Raw genomic sequence first — 23,161 nt, 5'->3', positions numbered from 1 at the left:
CAAAAACCTATTCGCTCCGAGATCGAACGGTGTCGGCGCGCTGCGGAGAACGGAGAACTATCGCAGTGTGGGCGCGTCGTCTGCTTTTACACGTTTATTCCGCGTTCAGTGCCGTATGCGGAACCGAATAGTATCGTACCATCGCGGCACAGGTGATCTTCCGGTGAATATACACAAGAATTACGAAAAAGGACCATCAAATCCGAACTTCGTCCCACGTGTTATCCACACTAGAGTGGTGACAGTATCGCCTCCTATAGGTCGATCTCGCAGCGAATAATGTAGCCTTGAAATAAAACATTGTTACATATCTTATGAGAATGTGTGGCACCCCACTGCATAGTATATAGCACATTTCTGAAATAACACATTTATAGCAATATGTGCACATTTGAGAACATCCTGTGAATATCCAAATATTCCGAAGTTGACGTCCGTGGAATGTGGAAATGGTGGGACAAACCATAGTCGCCAGGACGTACATGCGATGTCTACGGGCTCTCTGCAGTGATCCATGGGATATCCAAACATCCAATTTGGGATATCAGGTGGACATCTCCTAGACGTCTATGGTTTACTGGGGGCCAGGGAAAGGTTGTAGGTCAGAACGGCGAAGAGTCCGACCAGCATATCGTAACTTCTAGTTCACCATGGTTGAACACGAGGGTTGACGACGACGACGAATACGTTTCGTGTATCTGCCTTCACATCGCTTCCGGTGTACCGTCATGTGCACCAGCGAGGGAAATCCAATGTATATACCGTATTTTCACGCGTATTAGCCGCGGCATATGCGCGATTTTTTTTTTTTTTTCGCGGACACTCTGCGGCTTATTTGCGGGTGCGGCTTATCTGGTGACTATTTTTCCCTGGTACTTTCCCCATACCCCGAATTAAACGAAAGGGCCGACAGTGCCTCATGTTTTTCGGAACAGGACCGCCCTGCCAGTGCACAAATAATACCGAACAGAGGCGGGTCCACATTCGAGTGGACTGACCTTCCCAATACATTCCCCCACGCAGCTTTAACAAAAGGGGTGAAAGTGATTCATGTCTCCTGGAACACCAGTAACCCGTCAATCCACGAAAAACATGCAACAAGGGCACAATCCGATCTTAGTAGAACACTAGAACTGACCTCCTTTGTTATACATCATTCCGACACCGGAATGTGGACAGGGTTTATGGCCTTCCCTACACTATAAAGTCCGTAACCCATAAATAGAAGTAAAAAACTTGCAAACTTTTTACCTCTATTTCTAGAGGTAACTATGTTACCTATACTCTGAATAACCCTTGTACACAGGTTAAAGCATAACCTGTAGTCACTTTCCACGTTGCTGCCCATGTAACTCTTACACAGAGGTTAAAGTATAACCTATACCCACCCACTGCGTTGCTAGGTTTGTAACCTTTATCTTAAAGTTATTCAGTGAAGCCATCTACACAGGAAGGCGGGGTGAGGCGTCCCTGAGAACATTGCACGAACTCCCAATAAAAGAAGCACACCACAGAGAAATGTGTCCTAACAGTATTGGGTAATCATAACTATGCGCTCGCGGATGCCGATTTGCCTGTACCTGAAGCAGAGTAAGCTCGACACGCGCATCCTTTTGGAAAAATAAAAAAAAATCACAATACTAAAAAAAATTGTGGAGCTCAGTTGCAAAAAAAAAAAAAAAAAAACGAGTAAGAATGGAACCACTGAAAACAAATTAAACGCATGTCACGAGTTTCCAAAAACCTCACGGAACTAAATATCGTTCACTGCATGCCGCTATGTAAAGTATTTCATTAACTAAAAGGTTGTGACACGTTCTCAAGGACACCTTGCCCAATAAAACGCAGGAAATGCTAAACGAAAATATGAAGCTTTTCTTTGCAAACACAGCGTTACTTTATTATCAACGGTTCATACTACATAGTATTCAACGCAAAATACTCGAAAAATATACTGTAAAATTCTTTATCATCTTCATATGACACATGGAAAGACCATTCAAAGAATGAATTGTAACATATTAAGTAGGAGTAATATTAAAAGTTCAAGATGCAATACACTTTGCACTGAAAGTCAAAATCGAGTTCACAAGTCTCTTCTTCAGTGGAGCAAAATATCTCCGAAGGATCATGCAGAGAAAAGGCATATATGAAATATGAGTATTACTAAACTGCAGAACACCTTGCACTGAATGTACATATAATGGAACTGAGTTGACAAGTCACTTTTTGACTTTAGCAAAATAGATAATTCGTAGTCATCTTCATATGACGTGTAGAAAAATTATCTAAATGAAAGTTTAATGAGATAAAGAACCCCAACGCATTTTGCACTTAAGGCACGTTACAAAAAATCAGGGGTTCCTCATAATGCAACTTCCGAACCTGATCTGATTTTACCAAAGTGGTGTCAATCTGCACACCCATTTCCTGAAACAATTCCTCTATGCTGCTTACAACGCAATCGACAACCACCTTGGAGCACATGTGGTGGCCCTCTGGGTTATGGCATAAATAGCCTTTTTTTTTTCAGATTATTCTTCGAACTTTGATCTGTTCTTTCCATCTGCTCAAGTAGCTCACCTATACATTGTGTTGGCTGGCTCATCCTGTCATGTTATGTCATCCTGTACTCGTGTGCTTAACTAAATACAAAAATTCAAATGATGTATGTATCTTGAGATGGTTTCAAACGTTGTTCCACAAGTATCACAAGAAGGGAGAAAGCCACACCCAACACACTGAACAACGTGGTCACAAAGGCACTGGAAATACCTAGTCGACAATCTACAATGTTGGCAAATATAGGTTCGTACATGGCTGGCTGGCTGGGTTTGCGACGAATCCCGAGCTTGCGGAGAGTTGTGGGAAGGACCTGGTTTGCTGCTATCTCTCTGAGCCTCTGCAGAGTTATAGACTGGGATTGGGCTGCTGCTGTATTTCTGCTGGACTGTTCGTATGTACTTCTGTGGCACAAGATACCTAAATATAAACCGCAACGTCAAAAGGGGGCGCGCTGATTATTTCATTTTTACACGTATCCCCACAGTTTACGAGTGCAGGAACCATTACCCACACTATTCACTTACCCTCTGCCACAATACTGCCAGGTAACTCATGGCTGTGTCCATCAAATTTGGAACTAGTGGAGCTGCGCTATGGGTTAGCTGCGAAGAACAATTTTTTTTACTGCAATATTCTGCACAAATTGCAAGGCCATAATATATCGGGTGCTTTTAGTCCCACCACTTTCTGTGCTATTGCGCCGAATGCAATTGTAACATTAAAAATGCTTTGCTCATGACGTCTCAAGTTCAAAACAACCTGCGAAGAGCCAAATGATAACGGTTACACAAGTCTGACGTGGAAACGCGCAGCTTGCTTATCCTCCTTTTCGGAATTCTATCATGTAGTCACAGGCAACCAAGTGATGATAACCGACATTTCAGTGCAATGACAGAAGAAAAAAAAGACCAAAGCGACCGTTAAAATAACTGGTTAGGAATCGACTTAAACAATAGTGAAGGAAAAGAACGAATGTCTAATTCAGGACGAGGAAGAAGCAGTCGCAATTATGATGCGTCTTTGGGATCACTAAAAGCGAATGCATCAAGAAGTTTCACGCAACGCAATCACTTGCTCAACGCATGCATAAAGCGCGTTCCTCGTGTTACTAACCTGTTTCACTCAGTGCTGCATGCTTGGCTCGTGCATGGTGACAATAACAGCATGCTACTTCCAGTGCATGTCCATTTTCATCCATTTCTCCAATAAATGCATCACGATCACAGCCGGCGTCCGTGCAACGTCCCTGTGTGAAACCTCGAATGTCTGTGTGCGTCCGTCACATCATATATCCACCTGCGAGCTTCGCCCATGCAACATTGCACTAACATGAGAGTGAACTACGCAGGAATGTAATAGCAAATGCAGAAGGTTACTTACTATCTGACTTTGAATTCCGTTGTTTCCAATGCAACGGATGTCGAAGCGGCGAGGTACCACACAGCAAGCGAAACGCTCCTCCCGCTTTTTCCTGATACACGCTGTTGCCAACTGCCACTTGACGTGCAACCTCCACCTGCCGACTTTCGCGAAACTGCGGACCACTTCGCTTTTATAAGTAACGCTGGTAACTTCTCCAAAAGCGTAACGCCGTCCTTAGGGGTAACGCCACTGTTTCTCTCGCAATGTAACCTGTAAGAGGGCAGCGCACGTCCGCATGTAACCTTTGAATGGGCTGTAACCTTTACATCGAGCACAAATAACTTGTATTTCACAAGTTAGGTGTGTATCAGAGTAACGTTAGAGGGAACTAGATTAAGAGTGTACGGTCTCCTCTGTCGGCAGACCCACAGGAAGGGTTCAGTACACCTGACATCGGGATAAAACGTGGTCAGCTAAGCGTCAGTTCTGATTTGACCAGAGCAGCAGCATTCGTGAACACGGGCACGGCAGTTAGAGGTGAGGCATGGCTCTAACGCGAAGGCACAGCTACGACAGCGGCTTCAAACTAAAAGACGTCGACTTCGCGGACCAATACGGGAACAGGACAGCCGGCAGGGAGTACGGCGTCGACGAGCGTTGAGCGTCTCTATTGATTTTGTATGTGCATCACTGGTTTAGCGCACAAAGCAGTCGCGTCGTATTACCCGCGGCTAATCTGCGAGTGCGGCTTATCTTCAAAATTTTCAAAATGTATCTAAAAACGAGTCCTGCGGCTTATCTGCGGTGCGGCTAATACGCGTGAAAATACGGTATATAAACTGACTTTTTTGGGGGATCGCCCCCCCCCCCCCTGGATCCGCCACTGGGAAGAATAGAGGACTCATAACAGACACAGCCTGACTTTTCCTCAAACGTTTTCATGTGGTTGTGAAACCATTTCCAAACTTTTGATAAAATAATGTACGTCAAAGTCACAGTTTGCGATCCCGCAGCTGGGCGAGCTCCTCCGTCATTTTCAATCATTCCCCTTGTCTCCCGTTTTTGGAGTGGAAAAAGGAAGTGCATCCTTTTCGGCTTCCATGACGACGCAGGCGGTTGTGACTATAGTGACGTGTGGATGAAAGATGGAAGTCACTGAAAAGGTTAGCCAGCTGTAGGACTCGAACACCACATCTTCTGGATTACCGGTCCAGGCCAATTGAGCTAAGCTAACACACCTCCACAGCGACTTCCAAGGGCGCGTCATCTGAAGGGACACATCAACCACTCTCTCTCATTCAACCACTCACTCAATCAGTTCTCTCTGTGACTGAGCAGCAAAGTGCTGAGAAATTCGAGACGACTCGGCAGACCGGCCGGCAACACTGCGCCACGCCACTGCACGGATAGGGGTGCTCGGTAACACAGACACATAGAGTAACAACCATGTCCGTAGCTCTTCATGGATTGCTTCATCCCACTTGTCTTCTCATCGTTTCAGGAAATCACACTTGAAATCAGGAAATCAATACAGTTGCGCAACAAGACTAGTGATGTTGTTGTTCTCTTAATATTTGTAGTTTATCCGAAATAACCGTGGGGGCAAGTGATTCCGTATTGATCAAGAAATAGCCCCCATTGCACTACGTCTTCTGCTAGGCACCTTACGATAGGTGAGAAACTTGTTACCTTCGTACAGACGCTGCACAAATTATGGAAGTCAAGGGCGTTGCTCTCGGTGGCAGGTGGAAGTTCTCGTGCCGTTGCTGCTACTTGCTGGGGTAATGAACAAGCACAGAACAACAACCATGAACAAAGCATGGCATCCGTGGAATGGATTGTATCGTACTACATGGCGGCATTCAGATGAGATATTTGTAGTCCTTGCGCTAATCTGATACTTGCTTGACACTGACAGAAATGAGGAGTTTCGATTTCAAAATGGGAACTTTCGGCACCCTGGTCATTATTTGAAAAGAAAGGAAAAACGGAAGGACTATCTCAGTCTCCAATTATTTCGTTTTTTAATAACTCCAATGACTTCGTTAAAGCAGCCGAAGTCACATGCTTGATGACACTGAATAATGTCATCGATGTCATGTATATGACTATGACAGAGGAGAATGTATTGCTGTAAGACACAGAAAATTCTGAGCAGATGACAGCTCAGACATTGTACTGCCTTATGTCAACCTACTTAATGTACTAATGTGACTAATGCAATGTAACAATGAAGCCTCACCTTCCTGACTTAGACGTGTTCCGTGAGTCCTTCACAGTTTTGTTTTATGAAATTAGGGGAATCACCACACAGTACACTTGAAATACACCTGCAATACACCTGCAATACAATGCACATATCGTATGTGCCATATTTAGGATGTCGTACAAGTACAAAATAGGAACGTCGCAGAAATGGTCCTCCACAGTAGGTGTTCTTCCCACAAGAAATTCTACAAAAGATTCCTCTTCTGAGTGTTTATTGTGTGTGTTGTGTTTGCATGAGGAATGTTTTTGTCAAATTCTGTTTTGGACGGGACATCAGTGCAAGGTGATACGATTCGTAAGACAACTCTTACCAGGGCGATCAATTCTGGAACAACTCATAGCAGCCACTTGGAAAATATTTTCCACAACTGTTTCGACGCATTATGGCCCGTGAGCTGATGCGCCATTAAAACCTGAATGGTCATCCGAAACTGCGAGCTTATTGAAATGAAAATGAAACTTTTTCAAAAAGTTTCCTTTGTTGTTCCTTCGAAACAACAACTGCCAACCCTCCAATCGAAATCGAAAAAGATATGCTAGGCACAAATACTTCCTTGTTGCAACGAAACCATGTACACATAGGGGAATATATAACAGACAACTGCTTACGTGAGATAGGTATTTCCAGTCTGTATTCATATTTTGTTGTTGATGTTGGGGATCTCTCTGCTTTCTGTGTGTCTTTTCACAATGACTTCGCCAATGCCGACATCGGAAGGCAGGAAATAAACAGACATGAGACTCTAACAGTGGGGAAACCCTCACGATTGAAGATGATGTGTTATGTATCATGTAGCCTTTCTCCTAGTTCAAGGTAGTAACAGATTATGATGCATGATGCAAGGTTATGCAAGGTATGCAAGGTATGATGCAAGGTTATGATTAGAAGTTCCTCGCAGGAAAGAAATTTGTACGATAACTAGTAGTAACTATAAAGTAGCCAAAAATGGCCAATTTCCCTTGTATGTAGCCGATTCAGTAGCCACTGGTGTGGAGGCATTATATCACATGAAGTACACTTTAGCATGCATTAAAACGCCAGCAGGGAAACAAAACAGCCCAACATTACGGGAAACAGAATTAACACACTCTGCGTACTTCGGCATTACATGGTGTGTGATGAAAACGCCAGATTTATGTGCGCAGGAGTCTCAAATGTAGTGGGAAGAAGTATCCACAAAAATAGCAAGGAAATAACGAAGTCACCATTGCCCAAATTTTGGCGCCACACCAGACAGAAAGTAGCCAATTTGGCGCAAAGTAGCCAAGTTCTGCAACCCTGTTACCATATATTCACATGAGTGACATTCCCTAGAATACATCAACGGAAGGTGTGAAGAACGTCACAGCTTTGGGCTGCCCCATAAGCGCATCAGCACTCGACAGCAAGCGTCTTTTTGTGCTCAGCTAACTGTAGGGAATGCCTTACGACACTTACAAACAGTTTCAGTTTCTGCAGTAACCGTCACAAAATTAGAGTCATACAGTATTTCTGCGGGTTCCAGACATTAGCAAATCAAGACATCACGCACATTCTGCTCCTCGGACATTGCATGTTCTACAACAAGAGGGAACCCAACGGAAATATTGTAAGCTACACATTATTATGAAGGATTCGGCAGTAATTAAGTGGGCAAGAAGCCAGAGGCAACTGCTTGAACTGTAACATAGTTTGCATTTGTGGTATACTTGAAAAGCAAAAGACAAAGAAAAAAATATTGCAAGCCACTTTTTTATTGGGCATTCTGCCAAAGCTAATGAAATCTGGAGGTTAACGGTCTAAAAAACTGTCTTGCTCTTCCTTAGAACCAATGTATGCAAGTACATACATCAAGCAGGAACCTCCGGACGAAAGCCTCTCTCCACCAGGAAACCGTAGACACACTGAGGAACTTATAACAGATGACTGTGCAGGTGAGATATTTATGGCAAGCCTATAGTGGTACCAAGTCGGTAGCCAAGTGGCTATCAAATGGTGTCCAGAAAGACCAGAGTCAACTGCATACACTCAAATATAGTTATCATTAACGGTACGTCCAGAAAGCACACAAACACACACAAAAAAAGAAGAAAAAATCAACCATAACTGTAATCCACTTATAGCTTGCACTCTTCCAGAGTTAGAGAAATCTGAAAGCGAGGAACTGCAAGGACATATTTTCATTACCGTTTCCATTTTTGTTCTTGAAATATTTCCATTTTTACTTTGCGATACCAGTTTCTGTTCATTTCACTTTCTGTTTCCATTACGTTTCCGTGCCTGGTGATGAAACTCCTCTTATAGAGCTGCCCAAAGTGCTGGACACTTCTTTCAGGTCTGTAGCTTTTGCCAAAGCACTGCTTTAGAGTACATAACATGTACACACAGCACAAGTGATTTTCCCTTCAGTAAAATAGTGCATAGTTCTGAAGAAAAATCTATGGAAACGTGCTTTCATCGTGTATAGAGTCCGGCGAGACGACATGAGTGCAAGCAGACCTCCTACCATGGCGCGATGGTTGCGGCATGTCGAAAAAAGAAATTCTCTCTCATCAGTGTCAATATCAGTGTTTCTATTGTGCACTTCAGTGAATCATCCTGAGCTGCCTTTGAGGAGTTTACGGAAATTGAAATTCGTTTGCACAAACTCAATTCAATTTTGTATCTTACTGGTGCCTACAAACAACCAGGAATGGCTTAAGTGTTGGTGTACCACACTAAAAGAACAAACAGCAAATTAATGCGTGAGCATTACTCAGTAAGCATAACAAAATCTCTGTTAAACTTGACAAGATTTCATATGACAACATCTGAAGCCCTGTGAACACACATGCTCGCTAGAATTCATCGCTCAAATTAGAGGTGCGTGAATATTCAAAATTTCAAATGTGAATTGAATATTTGCGATGTTCGATTCTTATTCGTCGTCAAAAATTTGATATTCGAACTTGTTGTATATTTGTAACAGTTCGAATATTCGAATTTACTCGAACATCGTAGCAGAATACTAGAGGTGAGTGCGGGTAAGCAAACTTGGACCCGCATAGTACCCGCGCCCGCTAGAATTTTACCTGGGCGACACGCACCCGCAGTGCTGTCTGTATACCCGCATACTCGCACTGGGACCCGCAGGGGGAAGTGTTCCTCATCCATTTTACCGCTGTTCCTATTTTAAAACAATGGAAATTCTGAGTGTTGGATATGTGTCTCGGACGGCTTCAATCGTATTCCAATAAAACTACAATTCAACAGAGCCATATATATCTGCATTAATAATCGAACTCGCCCGCCAGCACTTGCCTGCTGCGGTCTGGCACATGAATTTATACGGCCAACGACATAGGGCACTGCTGAGCTCGCGTGTGACAGAGACGGATCACTTAGTTGGCAATGGAGTGAGGGTAATGCGGGTATACCCGCGGGTATATAATGCAGGTATACCCGCATTACCCGCGGTAGCATTGCGGGTACACCCGCATTTTACCCGCTACCCGCAGCGATCGCGAATTCCTACCCGTAAATCGTGACGTTGTGCGGGTAACTACGGCTGCCCGCGGGTATACCCGCACCTGCGCTCAGCTCTACAGATTACTATAAAACTGTTGCGGGCAGTGCACTGGGATTTCTGTGTTGCGGTAACAGCGATGAACATTAATATGGTAGCAGAACAGCTGCAAAGCGACGCGCGGAGCTTTCGAGGTACGCTCATCTGCGAATGCATCGCTAGACGCTCAGTGACCGAAACAGAAAATAGTGTGCAGTGGTGTGCAGCTGCCATTAAAGTCCGCCCCAGCCTAATTCAAAACAGCGGTACGCTTCATGCATTATCAGCACTGTCGAGGCTTTAGTGGATTGCAAATGAACTCTGAACATTCGTGTGAGGCCTACAGTTAGGGGGAAATTCTGGTTAAATTACGAAATTTTGCTGCCGTTTAGCTGAACAACACTGTTCACCATGCCACTGCATGCACAGCCAGAAACCACGTCTCAAAAGTGTTATTTCGGTTTTCGATTTGTGGTAGTCAGCGATATATAATAAAATTTTTCAAATAAAGAACTACATGTGTGCATATTGTATTAGCAACCATCCAGTCAGAAATCAATGTTGTGTTACATGATTGTTGCATTCACAATTGTTAACTTTGTCTGGATTCCCACTGGCAGAAGCAACCAAATATAAGCAAATCCATTGTGAAACCATAACATGTACGTCTTTTGCTAGAAACGTCATTCTCGAAAGCGGCTTGTGCTAAAAGCATCTTGTGCTAAAAGCATCTTAGGCTCCTGACTGATGCATCCCAAGAATCCCCTGAGTTTGTACCTGTGTCTGTCATGTGTCATTAAAGGTATAAAGTGAAACAAAAACAAAAAACACTCATCTCATTATTACATAGCATTAGTACCCATTGCTGGAATTCAATACTGGTCAATCATTTTAGTTTCCATTTCTGTTTCCGGCAATGCAGGAACGTGGCATGCGTTTCTATTTCCAGTATCGTTACCGGCTTAAATTTTGGTTATACATGTATGCTTTTTCATTTATGTTAACTTTACCAATACCTTCCCCTATCTGAAAACCATCAGGGGAAAAATAAAAGGAAAGCATTTTTCTCCGCCTTAGAACCAGTACATTCAAGTGCATACATCAAGGAGGAATCTCTCGACCAAAGACTGTCTTCACCAGGAACCCATGAAGACACTGAGGAACTTATAACAGGTGACTGTACAGGTGAGATATTTATAGCAATCCCACCTATAGTGGTACCAAGTTGAGTCATGTGGCAGGACTGCATCCCATTGCTGGCTGTCTGGGATTTTGCATGGGATTTCTGGCAAAATTTCAAGACAAGTGTCGACCCCGTTCCCCCGGCTTTGCGCAGGAGGGATACTAATTCCCTCTCCCTCGCTTGCGTGTGCTGTTCCCTTTCCATTCTATGTATGTCTGTACATCACTTATGGCAACAGTTGCTCTGTGGTGCAGCTTGGGACAAAAGTTTACGGAACACCGGGGTGTCACATTTCTCCATTGGAGTGGCACCCTAGCAGCAAGCAGGGGTGGACAGACGTACCGGGAGGTGGACAGGATAGCAGGTGTTTGTAGCCAGCAGGGGGCCACTACGATGAAGAAATACGCCAGTGCTGTGTTCCGTAAACTTTTGTCCCAAGCTGTACTGACTGAACTAAAGTCAAAACGTACCAACTCGTACGGAAAGCTTTGTTTGCTGTTCAGTCACAAAGTGGCTGAGCATTGTAGTGCGAATGTACAAGGCAAAATGTACAAAGCCTATGGTGAAAACGATACATAGGGTTGGTACAGTGCTGGACAAAAGTTTACGGAACACCTCCACGACGTTTCTCCCTCATAGTTACATGCTAGCAGCGAATGGTACCGTACGGACTTGCAAACAGGTGACTGGGTTATCTAGCCACATGTCTGTAAGTCCATGCAGTCCCATTCGCTGCTAGCGTGCCACTCTGTGGAAGGAAGGCGGTGGAGCGTGTTCCGTAAACTTTTGTCCAGCGCTGTACTTGCACAGCTCTACGGGGAGGTATGGATGTTCCGACCCACTTCAATACAACAAGAACTTAATTTTATTGAGAATGAATGGGGTCTGCAGTTTTCGGTTTTACCTGAATACGGCAAATTTTCTGCCGCGAATTTAACCCCGAATCGCACATTTAGAGATTCGGGTAAAACCCGATTTCTTCCCGAACCGGAGGCCCTTTTTGTCGCGCTGCGTGGAACCATGGCACAGCACTGCACTATTGGAAGAGAGGGAGGGATCACCGACGAAAGTAGGTGACACCGTGGCCGTGAGTACGAAACACATGGCACGTTTCGGCAGCGTCAAAACGCATGCCGTGGCCTTGAATGCGCGGCGAAGAAAGACCCACTGACGACCACCCGAAACGCATGGGAAAGGGACAGGGCGAGTGATGAGTGCCAATGTTGTCACATAAGTCGACGTGTTCGTGCGCGAATATCAGTAGCCGATACATTCACGCGTACATTCTCCACGAGTTAAAGAGACTATGTTTTCCGAGGTCACATGCACGCGCGCGTCGTGAAGTCGTCGGAAGAACATTGCGGCGCGCGTAGCTTCCGGCAGACCCGCACCCATTCAGGATAGCTGTACTGCCCCGCGTCCGAAACCGCCCAGCACCCAACAACCTAATAGCAATTTAGATAGTTCCGTAACGTAACGGAACTCCGACGCTCTTTTCTTCTGCTTCGGCATGGAAACGTAAACAAAAGCGTTTCTCGCGTGAAGACTCGTAGCAGCGTCACACTATTGGGGCTATCGCATCCATTTCAGGTGATTCCGAAATTTCAGTACCACGATATTCCTCTGTGATCTCTGATAATGGAGCGAAAGCCCCGAGTGAATAGGTTGCATACTTGCTGAGCAATCTGATGAAATACATCGCAAGAGCAGCATTCTGGAAGACCCTCTCCACAAAAGCCCCGAAGACGTCGCGCGTAATTGCACCAATGAGAGCACGTCTTCCCGCACAGGTGATCGGTAGGCGTCGGATAGGTGAGCGTGCCGGCGAGTGTCGGTTGTGTCTAGATCGTCAGAATCAGAAGGTGATGCCGCTTCGCTTGAGGAATGCAGTAGTTGTGAAATTGATAGATACCTCTGCACCCCAGTGGAACCTCCCGAACATGTATGCTGTACAGTGAAACCCGCGTATAACGATATTGACGGTAATCGCTAATTCCATCGTTATACGGGGTACATCGTTAAACAAGGGTTGACCTAAATAGCGCGTCTCGAAAAGTCACGCGCCACCCCGAGTGTAGCAAAAGAAACAGATGATAAAAAAACCTCGAAGCTGTGTAACATGGCACTGGCTTGGGAAAACAGAGACCGGAACTCGTGGAGGGAACCAGGGAACATATCAGGACAACTTCTGGCGACATTACGCGTCACCATTCCGCAAGTCGGCTTCACCTAACGCCTACGTGCTTTAGGAAAAGCTCGCTTTAGAACACTCGCGCGACTCGTGGGTGGAAAGCACGTGCTGGGCCTTTTGAATCATCTTTTCATCATCAATTTGAGCAGCATTGGCCAAATACAGAGATACAAAAGCATTACCACCGACCTCTTTCACTAACAGTATTGGGAAATGAACAGTCCCTGTTTAGTTTCTTGCCTCAATTTTTCTTTTGGTTTAATTCTTATGATACGAATTTCGGATGATTCGTGGCGTTCGCCACGACGACACAAGGTCTGACTCGGCAGGCACTTAAAAAACAGTCCCAGTTCGTCGGCGTTGTAAACATCGCACGGGGCATACTCCCTCAGGACGGTTTGCAGCCTCGTTGCTTGCCAATTGGTTACGGCGCTCGGATCCACTGCAGCCTCCTCAGCGCTGACAGCTTTGAAGACCAGGCCGTCTCTCTCTTTAAATCGCGAGATCCAACCGTTGCTACATTTGAAATCCGCAAGTCCGAGACGCTCCGCCAGTTCGTTGGCTTTCGCCTGCAGGATAGGGCTGCTTACCGGTAGATTAGAATTTCTGGCTCGTTTCAGCCACAGGAGAAGTGCCTCTTCCACACGCGGATGCGCAGCTTCCCAAAGCCTTTTCCGCTTCGCTGTAAAGCCTTCCCCGCTTCGCTCTAAAGCCTTCCCTGGAATCTTGTCTTTACTTTTTACGATCGCCGCTATAGTACTTTTTGCGATGCCATACTTAGTCGCGACAACAGTCTTCTTAAATCCCGACTCCACTTCGTCGATAGCAGCCAGCTTTTCCTTCAGCGAAAGCGTTTTATACTTGGCCCTCGTTGACATTGGTTGCAGCACACCGCGGACACCGTTGGTTTCACTTCTCGCGAAGAGGATGCACGCAACACGCTGTTCTGAGTGGACAAAACGCAAATACGCAATTACCGGCCACGCTCGCACGTGCACCTTCTGAGAGGCACACTCTGCTCTCGGCTCTCCCTCTCGCACGGAATCCAAATTAACCGGAGTCGAAGTTTGAATTAAGCGGGCTTCAAATGCATTGAAAGCATAGCAGGCCAAACAAAACTTCAAAATTTGTTTGAATTAACCGGGAATTTGAATTATCCGAGTTCGAATTAACGAGGTTCTACTGTATAACAAACGCCTCCCCTGCATGTCTCTGGTTACCATTTGCCCTTGGAACAATTTGAACACAGTCGGGCTTTAGCCACTTTCTTTTTGCAGCTAGCCCAATGTGCACTTGCAGTAAACCTGCTTCGTCACAAAATTCCACACAAGCTTCATCGACAAAATACGAGGTACAAAGGTGCCGAATGGGCGATCCTTCTACCTTGACAGGAAGCCTGCATTGGTACAGTCATGTGTATATACGTAGTCACAGTCGTGTAGTCATACGTACATAGTCACAGTCATGCAATCATATATACATGCTTGTGCATCGTAATGAATTCAAAATAGTGTATTAGTGTGTTGGTGTTAGATGTTGAATAAATTTTCTCAAACAGCCAGACAGCGATTGCTGCTTCCCGGTTTAGCTGGCGTCCCTGTCCTTGCATCCTTGAAACGTCAGTTCTGGGCTAGCCTGACATGGTGTTTTCCAGCCAGGAACACAATACTGCGTAACCAACACTCTGCCACACATCGCAACTTTGCTATTAAGCAAGAGTGTTGGTTACGCAGTATTGTGTTCCTGGCTGGAAAACACCATGTCAGGCTAGCCCAGAATTAACATTTCACGGATGCAAGGACAGGGACGCCACCTAAAACGGGAAGCAGCAATCGCTGTTTTGCCGATGAAGCCTGTGTGGAATTTTGTGACGAAGCAGGTTTACTGCAAGTGCATATTGGGCTGGCTGCAAAAAGAAAGTGGCTAAAGCCCGACTGTGTTCAAATTGTTCCAAGGGCAAATGATAACCAGAGACATGCAGGGGAGGCGTTTGTAGAACCTCGTTAATTCGAACTCTGATAATTCGAATTCCCAGTTAATTCAAACAAATTTTGAAGTTTTGTTTGGCCCGCTATGCTTTCAATGCATTTGAAGCCCACTTAATTCAAACCTCGACTCCGGTTAATTCGAATTCCGTGCGAGAGGGAGAGCCGAGAGCAGAGTGTGCCTCTCGGAAGGTGCACGTGCGAACGTTGCCGGTAATTGCGTATTTGCGTTTTGTCCACTCAGAACAGCGTGTTGCGTGCGTCCTCTTCGCGAGAAATTTCAAGGAAATGGGTCTTTTTACACACAAAGCCATACACGAAGCAGATGATATCTCGGAGAGAAATTGAGGGAGGGCTGCGCTGCCCTTGCATTGGTTGAATTATCTCCTGCATCACGATGATGTCAACGTTAGTTTTCTGAAAGGTTGTGTGATCGAAAAAACTTGCTTATTTAAGGCTCAAGCATTTCCCAGGCTAAAAAATTGGCGAAATGCAATATTGAATGGTGCCGTGCAGCCTCCTAACTGTTTTCGACCCATGTCTCCGGATGCGATAGTCCCCTTACGTGAAGTAGTGCTTTAATCTATGTGCAGGTTTGCATTACCGTGCAGATTTGGATTACCATTCCGTTCAATGCAGGTTTGAATTGTCATAGACCTTTTAACACCATCCTCATTTTGTCGCAGATAGTGTTATTACATAGTTTGGAAGCTGTTTTCTTTTTACATTAGTGATATGTCTAACAAGCCTGATAAACCTGATTTTTACCAGTATCATATAATTCCAGGTATTTTACACCCGAATTCGCCCTAATTGGATGCTGCTGTTTTCCGTTCGATTTTTATCCCCCTCATTGGGCAAAAAAATATTTCCTGAAAACCTCAGACCCTAATTATGAATTCTCTGTTGAGGATGAATCCTCAATTTCTGTTGACACCGTACGCTTCAGTTGACCTTAGGCAGTACATATAGCACGCTGTGTAATTCTGGACACCTCTCTCAGAAATACTATATCCTGGATCCAACCCTTGTTGCAACTAAGTGACTTTAACAAACCATTAAACAAAGTATTCCCTTTAAAGCAGCCCTAATTTTCATTTCAGGAGTGGTTCTCTCCAGAGGTGTTCTTCAAATTAAAAAAGAACCCCAGGACTCCTGTGACACCCCAGATTCAAGTTGCAGCTCCTCAGCTACACAGTTCATAGACTCTTCTCCGGATCATCAAGTCTCGAGAAGCACAAATGGTGACCTCGCATTCTTGAGTGAACAGAGCCTAGTGCAAGAAGAGGACAGTGCAGACTCATCACTGCAAGTGACAAAACACACGAGAAACAGTCTTGCGAAACGGAGGCCATTCAAGCGGGACAAATGTGAACTCCGAGACACACCGTTATCTCGGGCCCGGGACATAAGGGGAGACGCGGGACCACAGATACGAACAAAGCCTTTCAAATGTAAAGACTGTACCGCCACATATGTTGAGCCTGAGCAGCTTAAGAGACACTGCGTGCTCGTGCACGCAGGAAAAAATCTGCACAAGTGCGAATTCTGTTCCGCAGCATTCGGCGAATCCAAAAACCTGAAACGTCACATGCGAACGCATACGGGAGAGAAGCCGTACAAGTGCGAACTCTGTCCAGCGGCGTTCGGCGAGTCTAGAAACTTGAAGCGTCACGTTCAAACCCACACCGGAGAGAAGCCGTTCAGGTGCGATCGCTGCGGAGCAGAATTCAGCCAGTCTGCACACCTGACGCGTCACACGCGGATACACACGGGAGAGAGGCCGTACAAGTGTGAACTGTGTTGCGCGGCATTCATTGAATCCAGAAAACTGAAGTGCCACGTGCGAACACATACCGGGGAGAAGCCGTACACGTGCGAAGTCTGTCGCGCGGCATTCAGCGAGTCCAAAAACCTGAAACGCCACATGCAGACGCATACGGGGGAGAAGCCGTACAAATGTGAACTCTGTCCCGCGGAATTCATTCGGTCTTCCGACGTGAAACGTCACATGCAGACGCACACCAGGGAGAAGCTGTACAAGTGTGAACTCTGTCCCGCAACGTTCGTTCGGTCTTCGTACGTGAAAAGCCACATGCTAACGCACACCGGGGAGAGGCGGTACCGGTGTGAACTCTGTCCCGCCGCCTTCAGCCACTCTCACGGTCTGAAGTGCCACATGCGTACCCATACCGGGGAGAGGCCCTACAAGTGTAAACTTTGTCCTGCAGCGTTCACTCAGTCAAACGGCCTGAAATGTCACATTCGGATACATACCGGGGAGAAGCCGTTCAAGTGTAAGCACTGTCCTGCAGCTTTCGGTCACGCTAACAGCCTGAAATGGCATGTGCGAACACATACTGAAGAGGCAGTACAAGCGTGAACTTTATCCTGCAGCTTTCGGTGATGCTAGCAGCCTGAAACCGCTAGCGCGAGCACATGCTGGGGCCTTCATTCTCGTCGAAAGTAATCCACCCGCTTATTTCCTCTGTAAGCTGCAGTTAGTTGCAAAATAAAGAAGGCGTGAAGAATAAGAGTGGTAAGTCACGTGCCGTCAACCACTGCTCGAGCCTTTAAAGCATGGAATTGTGTTGCACCAGGGAGACTGCCACAAGAAAATGCCCCGTATCTGTGATGTGCTTTTGTGGAGGTCTTGCACGAGTTCTGCAAGGATGCCAGATCGTTGAAATAATGGCACACAATTATGATTAAGACCCCTGGTTTTCAGCTGTGGCAAATTCAAAATTATGCGGCACTTGACTTGTAAGTTCCGCGATTTTCCGCTGCAAGCACTCGGCGGCTGCTTGAAACGGGAAACAGTCTATTTGCTTGGATAATGTGTGGACAAAAATATTTTATAAAGTTACAGATTGAAAGCACTGTTGTGGCTCAGCATGACGTACATAATATCTTGTGTTCTCCTCTGACAAAGTCAAAGGTCTGTCACGTGCAATCATTTTATAATTTTATACCTGCTGAAAGATCTTTCAACATTTACAGAGTTTATAGGAACTTTATAGGAATTATAGGAAGGAGGAATTACAATACATGCCCTGTGGAAGTTATAGAACACCCTTTTTGTTTCTGGGCTATAGGCATAGTTTAAGAGTCTCTAAGCTAAACTAAGCTCTAAGCTCTCTTAAACTATACTACAATCTGTCTGTGCTGATCTTGCAGCATGGGCAGTTTCGTAAAGCAGGCTTTACCTAATGCCGAGAATTTTAAGGTGAAGCCCACTTTCGGGCGGCGTCTTTCGCATTCGTCGGATATTCGGAAATCCGAATATTGGGTACTGTATAAGTAGTAATTTTCGCGAGGACCTATTTTTTGCGAAATTCGCGAACGCCCTTTTTTCGCGAATTTAAAGTCCCGCGAAATATCCGAACCAATGACAGAAAAATACGTGAAATATGTAAGAAATTTGACCCAGGACGCTGAGGCAACTTATGTATACGGAGTTTCTTACGCTGTTACACTGCATTGCCTCGCAAAGTGTTCAGTTCGCCGCTGCAACTGGAGACTGTAGTCCCGCCTTGACGTACGAATCCCGCGCGGATGTAAGCCTCCCGTGATTCCGGTTCCTTGTCAGCCTGGATCATCCAGCAAGTGCGTATGCACTCTGCCACGCGTATAGACCTTTGCAAAAGTTGTCGCATCACTACCAAGTGCCAATCGCACCTGCTCGGTGCGATGACAGGAATGACGGGAGACAGGGCAATTGGGTAATGGCACAGATACGAGCCGAGTAAAACCCCCTAATCGCATTCCTTGCAGTCAGAAGTGCTCAAAAGGAAGACAAATTGAACGAGTTACCCAGTTGTGATACCTTTTATTAGCTTCTTCTAGGAAGTTCAAGGTGGATGGCCCCTAAGATGCAGGGTGGACGCAGCGCGGTACCGCGAATTTAAGGTTCCGCGAATAATTGCCTGATCCTGGCTTCTCACAAATTCGCGAAATATTGAGCCCGCGAATTTAAGCACTTATACAGTATTCAATTCGCGAATGAAATACTTCGAGTGACTGATATTTGAATATCCACGCACCCCTAAAAATGGGGATTCCGTGAAATTCCGTGTCAAACGAAGGATTCCGTGATGAATTCCGGATTCTGCGATATTTCGCGGAATCGCGGAAAACGCGGGGTCTTACATATTGTCCATTACTTCAGTGTAATCATATTTGTAGCAGTCAACTGCCTTTTGTAGTTAAAAGTAGTCTCACATGTGACGTTCCCTATGTTAATGAGCTCGTGCCTTGGATTTTGATAGAAAGTGGAATACTATACATTCCAAAATCATTCCTATTGCTTGAGCCACAAACTGCTTGCAGTGGCCCGTCCAAAGACTAAATATATTGCTTTCTGCACATAAAAAGTACACATTTTGATGGTTTATGACGAATAAAGTCAGGAGGTGAATGGCAGTAGCACAAAACTAGCACAGAGGTAGCATAGCTTTGGCCACCGGTGCTTCAGCACTTCCCACGAAATAGTATGCTTATAGCGAAGGCCACATTGCTTTGAGTTTGAGGAACGAAGATAAATGCAGAAAACAGACACTACACTTCTCTGTTCCTTAGTATGTTCAGTTACAAGCCAGTAGCAGTGCAAGGGGCACGAAACATGGAAGTTTACATAGACGCCTCTAGCGTTCTTGGCGTAGCACGTGACGTGGAACATGACGTGCAAGTAATCTGGTGGATTTGACGAGAATAGTACCCCTGGAGAGACACCGTAGAAGTGTGAACTTTGTCCTGCAGCATTCAGTCTCTCCCACTGGCTGAAGTGCCATGTGCGAACACATACTGGAGATCATTCAAGTGTGAGCCTGCAGGTTTCGGCGCACATTGCATTCGTTGCGTCTCAAACTCTGAAATGCTTTGTGCAGTAGAAGAAAGTGCATTATAGCCTCTGTTGCTGCTGCGCCATTAAAATACTAGTAGAAGAAAGAAGCCTGTCGGATATGAGCACTGTGGAACAAGATTTATTTGGTCTGCGCATCTGAAAGATCGTGTTTATAGAGGATGAAGTTTTCGAGAAATATGTATATTTTTTTCTAAATTCGGGATGTAAAAAATCGGGTAAATAAACACGCGCTGTAAATTCATATGAATTCGGGTGAAAAAACGTCCACTATGCTAAATTCAGCGAGAAATTCAGAGAGGTGCAAACGGTGATGTAACTGTATTTGCTGCCAAACAAGTTAGTGTTCTCAAAGCTTGACCTCACACACGCTTACCAGCAGCTCGACTAGACCCGGAATCAGCTCAAGTGTTGTGCATCAACACTGTCAAAGGTCTCTACAGGGTAAAGAGATTGCCTTTTGGCGTCTCCGTAGCACCAACTCTTTTCCAGCGTTTTATGGATACTCTCTTGGCTGGTCTTGCTGGTGTGAATGTCTATCTGGACGATATCCTGATATCCGGGAAGGATCAGCAAGAGCACCTCGAACGCTTACAGGAAGTACTCACAAGGCTTCGTAAAGCAGGATTGAAGGTCAAACGTGACAAATCCCTTTTTGGTGAGATCGAATTCCTCGGCTACAACGTATCAGCGTCAGGAATACATCCTACAGCTGAAAAAATTGAGACTCTCAAGAACGCACCTGTTCCAACATGTAAGACAGAGTTGCAGTCTTTCTTGGGAATGGTCTCATTTTACGCCATATTTATCAAAGATCGAGCAACTATTGCGGAGCCCTTGTACCGCTTACTTGCGCACAGAAAAATAACCGTTCTTCGAGAGTTCTTCGTAGTGCATGAACCTTTTTCTGAACCTTTCCTATATTCGACAACGACAGAATGGCTAAGGATTCGTCACACACGTCGGCTCCTTTCCATCCAGCCACGAATGGTCAGGCCGAGAGAATGATGGCAGAGACCAAGAAAGCGCTCAGCAAGTTGACGCAAGGTAGCATTACATGCCGTCTCTCGAGATTTCCCTTTCGGCAGCACACAACACCACACGCGACTACGGCAACATCACCAGGTCAACTTATGTTCGGTCGGGAACTACGCTCTGCCCTGCATGCCATGCATCCAATTAAGTATGACGCGGACAAGGAATTGTTTCTCGACGACAGAAATAATTTCAGCATCAATGAGGAAAGTAATAATATGGAACTTGCTCGGAAAACCACGTTGGCTCCAAGCTGCCATAGTGCATCGTGTTGGACCTAGGTCCTATATTGTCCGTTTAACAGATTGCAAGACATATCGTCGGCATGTGGACCACATCCGCAGACTTCAAGTCAACGACGGAGCCCCCGAACAGATGACCGCAGCGCACAGCATGCCGCTTCCGCCGCCACCTCTCCCTCAAACCACGACAGCAACCACTGAGTACTTCGCCCCATCGGGGTTATCAAGAGCGCGTGCGTTCGTTCGATCGGCGACATGATTCTCTTTTCTGTTTCCAAGGGATAAACTACGTTCGCATTGCCTACGTCTCCATGTTCCCCTCGAGGTCTACGACGACATAACACCTGCTATTGAAAGAAACGTAGGGCCGAAGGTCGCGACCCTTTCAGGGATCACCGTAACCCCCTCAAGACCGTGGTTATCGGGCGCGACCTTGTGGCTTCGAGCGTAGTGGCTTCAACTCTACCAAATAGACGATCGAGTTCAGAAAATCCCAGTGCTCTTTGCGCACGCATTACGTCCTGGGCGCTTGCTGAGCGGGGAAACGAAGAATAATCCTTCACATTTAGCTTTCGCTGACCTTGACACGTCGTGGACAACGGACCGGTAGGGGAGAAATCGGAACAGTTTGGAGACCTGCTTCTTTCGTATTAGTAAACTCCCACAGTTCAAAGCGGCGCTAAGCACTCTGGGATTTTCTGAACTCGTCTATTGGTGGCGCTGTCGAACACCATTACGTCATTTGTTTACAAATAGGGAAACGTCTATTGGGAATAGGAGGAGAGGCCGAATAATGATCGAGCCAGGAGCAATGCTTTTTCAGAGCCCCGAACAGCGGAGTAGCAGACAACATTCCTCTGGACCAAGCAGCGAGCGTGGCCCCTGTAGCGTCAGCGCGACGTCCCAGGCCGATCACAGGCTGGTATACTGCTCTCCACCTACGTCGCACGGTCGTTTTTTGCGGCGTACTTTACATTCAATTTCTGCGATAATTATGACTCTGTGGTGTGAATTACTTCTCATGATGCATCTTACTGACCTACTTAACAGTTTTATAGGAAGAAAACAGTGGTAAAAATGACTTCTGTGCTACTTTAAGACAAATGTCGGTACAGTTCCCGGTGAAGACACCGCAGGACGCACGATCCCCCCTGCGATAGTCTTGACATTACCGGTGGTCGGCTTCGGCAAGCAGGTCCACCACCACTAGTCGTTTTCCAGTAGATGCGCGCGCGAGACTGTCTCCCTTTTAGACGTCCTCCCTTTTAGACGTCCTGCTCACAATCAGCGTGTCAGCATTAGGTCCGGTACCCACATGCGGTAGAGATATGCGCAGCCGCTTGCCGCGCGTATGCATGCCGCCCCAGCCAGGGCCGGTGCTAGGGGTGTGCGGGGCCTGAGGCAAAGGCGCATCGCGAGGCCTGTTTCACACCAGCGGTAATGACAAGATAAGAAATGATAAGATCTTCGCAGCGGGAGATTTTAGCAGTACGGGAAATGGCAGCAGGAGAGAAGGGTGCGAAATCCTCGGTATAGCTGGCAGGGTTGGCGGATTTTTCTTAAAAGTGGGACTTTTTCTCACACATGACGGAACGGCACAATTAATCCGTTTTAATCGAAGATCGCGCGTGCGATTAAGTGCATATTCGATATATATATAAAAAAAGTAATCCCTGGTTGAGGGCTTCGTGCGCGGGGCCTAAGGCGGTCGCCTTACTCCCCCCCCCCTTCCCCCTATCGCCGGCCCTGGCCTCAGCTATACTGCTTCCGCCCAGAATTCTCCACAGCGAGATCTCGGCCAACTCCAGCGCCTCCGAGACCGTGTGTGACAAGATAGCGAACGACATTGAGCTATTGAAACGCAGACTTTGGGTTCACTCACTGTGGCGATAGCGCATTATCTTGTGAACAATGTTTAGCTTCCCGACAAAATGACAAAATCATG

General features: G+C 46.0%; 1 protein-coding gene and 1 long non-coding RNA gene across 3 annotated transcripts; one reads left to right on the top strand and one right to left on the bottom strand.

The window, feature by feature from the left end:
• Positions 1-1,213: 1,213 nt before the first annotated feature.
• On the bottom strand, positions 1,214-4,310 carry LOC135392781 (uncharacterized). 2 transcript variants are annotated; one of them, XR_010422218.1, is made up of 4 exons: positions 3,946-4,310; positions 3,679-3,868; positions 3,090-3,167; positions 1,214-2,982 (listed from the first exon to the last, which is right to left on the bottom strand). It is a non-coding gene; the product is annotated as an uncharacterized LOC135392781 (long non-coding RNA). The 2 variants fall into 2 exon arrangements; XR_010422217.1 differs by lacking the exon at positions 3,946-4,310 and having other exon boundaries at positions 3,679-3,935.
• A 1,298-nt stretch (positions 4,311-5,608) lies between these two features.
• LOC135391292 (zinc finger protein 664-like) lies at positions 5,609-17,943 on the top strand. Its single transcript, XM_064621503.1, has 4 exons — positions 5,609-5,708; positions 8,002-8,109; positions 10,797-10,904; positions 16,182-17,943. Exons 2-4 carry the CDS (start codon positions 8,007-8,009, stop codon positions 17,459-17,461), a joined length of 1,491 nt encoding a protein of 496 aa, XP_064477573.1. The 5' UTR covers positions 5,609-5,708; positions 8,002-8,006; the 3' UTR covers positions 17,462-17,943.
• Positions 17,944-23,161: the final 5,218 nt, after the last annotated feature.

The sequence above is a fragment of the Ornithodoros turicata genome, chromosome 4 (assembly GCF_037126465.1).
Source record: "Ornithodoros turicata isolate Travis chromosome 4, ASM3712646v1, whole genome shotgun sequence".
NCBI classification, from domain to species: Eukaryota; Metazoa; Arthropoda; class Arachnida; order Ixodida; family Argasidae; genus Ornithodoros; species Ornithodoros turicata.
The sequence above is the reverse complement of the archived record's forward strand: the minus strand, read 5'-3'. Positions and strand labels throughout refer to the sequence as shown.